General features: G+C 50.4%; 1 protein-coding gene across 1 annotated transcript in view; it reads right to left on the bottom strand.

Annotated features, from left to right (window-relative positions):
• The window catches only part of LOC119593130 (homeobox protein engrailed-1-B-like), an 11,411-nt gene extending 9,882 nt beyond the window's left edge, over positions 1-1,529 (bottom strand). Inside the window, exon 1 of the mRNA XM_037942095.1 lies at positions 817-1,529. Coding sequence (XP_037798023.1) covers positions 817-1,354 — 538 coding nt within the window. The 5' untranslated portion in view covers positions 1,355-1,529. The remainder of the gene's footprint in view (positions 1-816) is intronic.
• Positions 1,530-1,768: the final 239 nt, after the last annotated feature.

Genomic DNA, 1,768 nt, shown 5'->3' with positions numbered 1-1,768 from the left:
TTTCCTTACTTCTGCGCAAATGACCCCGATAAATGGCATCAGGGGAGGCGTAACACATAGCTGATACTATTAACACTCCTGTAAGAACTGACCTCAGGTGACCTAGGATGCTCTACGGCGCGTTCTGACCTTAGCTTAATTAACTTCACTAATGGTAATGACTACTTAGCACGGGCGGTTACATCATCCTCGGGTAATTAAGAAGAATGGTGGGGAGCTAATTTTTTTTTCCACTACTGTCTAGTCTAAAAATTCGACGCTTAGTTATGTATGCAATTTATTGATGGATGAATATATTAGGATTTTATAAACGCAATTGCTATGAGAGTATATCGATATGCTCGCAACGCTTTAACGTCTATATTTGTGTTTTAAAAAAAATATCCACTGAACAAATGCATATAACCATTTCAAGCTTTCATAATAATTTTTTTTTTATGAGATATATATCTTTTGAAATGGAAACTCGAATTAGTATGTATCTTTCTCTTTTTTTCAAAGTAGTAATTAATATACCGTTGTCACAAATTACTTTTTTTTAATCTATGTTATATTCTAATGTGATTCCTTCACACCGTTTCTCACCGTCATCCAAAATTATTTCGTTATTACCACTATCGATACCATAATTTTTTATGATCCTATATATTTTTTTTCCTATCAGTTGTCTTGTGATTTTTACACTACTCAAATAAACTTGTTTTATAACCAAGCGCAAAGAAAATAACTTGCACATCGCACTAACAGTCCTAAGGTTAATACCTGATTTCTAATTAGCTACCTAGCCACGCAGTGACGCTGGAGGAGAGGACTCACCTGAAGAAGGTCTGTCGGAGTATCTGGTGCAGTAGACCCAGGCGGGCCACTTGTTGTCGTCGGCGGGCACCTTGGGGTTGGCGAGGGCCTCGGGGTTGTCGGGGTACTTGTTGGCGGCGTTGGCCTGGCACAGCTTGGCGTGCTCGCTCTGGCTGAGGCCCTTCTGGCTCAGGTCGACGGGGAAGTCGTGGCGCACCGACTCGGGCGTCTTGGGAGGCGTGCGGAGGAGCAGCTCGGGGGTGCGGATGCCGCTCGGGCGTTCGGCGGGCAGGCGCGTCACGCCGAAGTCGGGCCGCAGAATGTTCTCGATGCTGAAGGGCAGCGACCGCGGGCTGGGCGCCGTAGGAGGAGGCGACAGGGGCAGCTTGGATTCGTGTGGGGACCGCGGCGAGGGCGGAGGTGGGCTGCGGGCGTCGTGTGAGGGCGGCGTAGGCGGCAACGCCGGGCTGATAGGAGCCGCCATGACCATCGCTGGAGATGCCATGGGACCTGGTGCAGCTGAGGCGACTTGTTGCTGACGCTCGAATTCAAGGGCCATGGCGCACTTGGCACAACACTGTCTTTGCAGAAACCTCCTGAAGGGCTTCACAGTACTAGGGTAACGTCCTCCGATAGGAGACTCACGTGTCAAACACACAGCACGTCCTTGCTCGCTGTTCTGACAGCCTGCTGTCACTCGGACATCTTACTACCGCCTCCTTGGCTTATATACTGACTCCCGCCCCTCGGCCTGACCCGAGCTGCTAAGCTCCACCCACCGGCAGGGACGGCGCCATCTGAGTGACACTGGCTCCGCCTAAGCTCCACCCATACCGGTGCTAGCCATTCAGCGCGCACCATCGGAAAGAAGCTCCTCCCACGTGCTGTCGATGATTGGTCGGCGCGTTGATGCAGCGAGGAGGCCTCAGGCTGCAGGTAATAGAGTTGTGCCACTGATTGAGTCCCGCGTCCA

The sequence above is a fragment of the Penaeus monodon genome, chromosome 31 (genome assembly GCF_015228065.2).
Source record: "Penaeus monodon isolate SGIC_2016 chromosome 31, NSTDA_Pmon_1, whole genome shotgun sequence".
Lineage (NCBI taxonomy): Eukaryota > Metazoa > Arthropoda > Malacostraca > Decapoda > Penaeidae > Penaeus > Penaeus monodon.
Note: the sequence above shows the minus strand (reverse complement) of the source record. Positions and strands in the feature narration are given on the sequence as shown.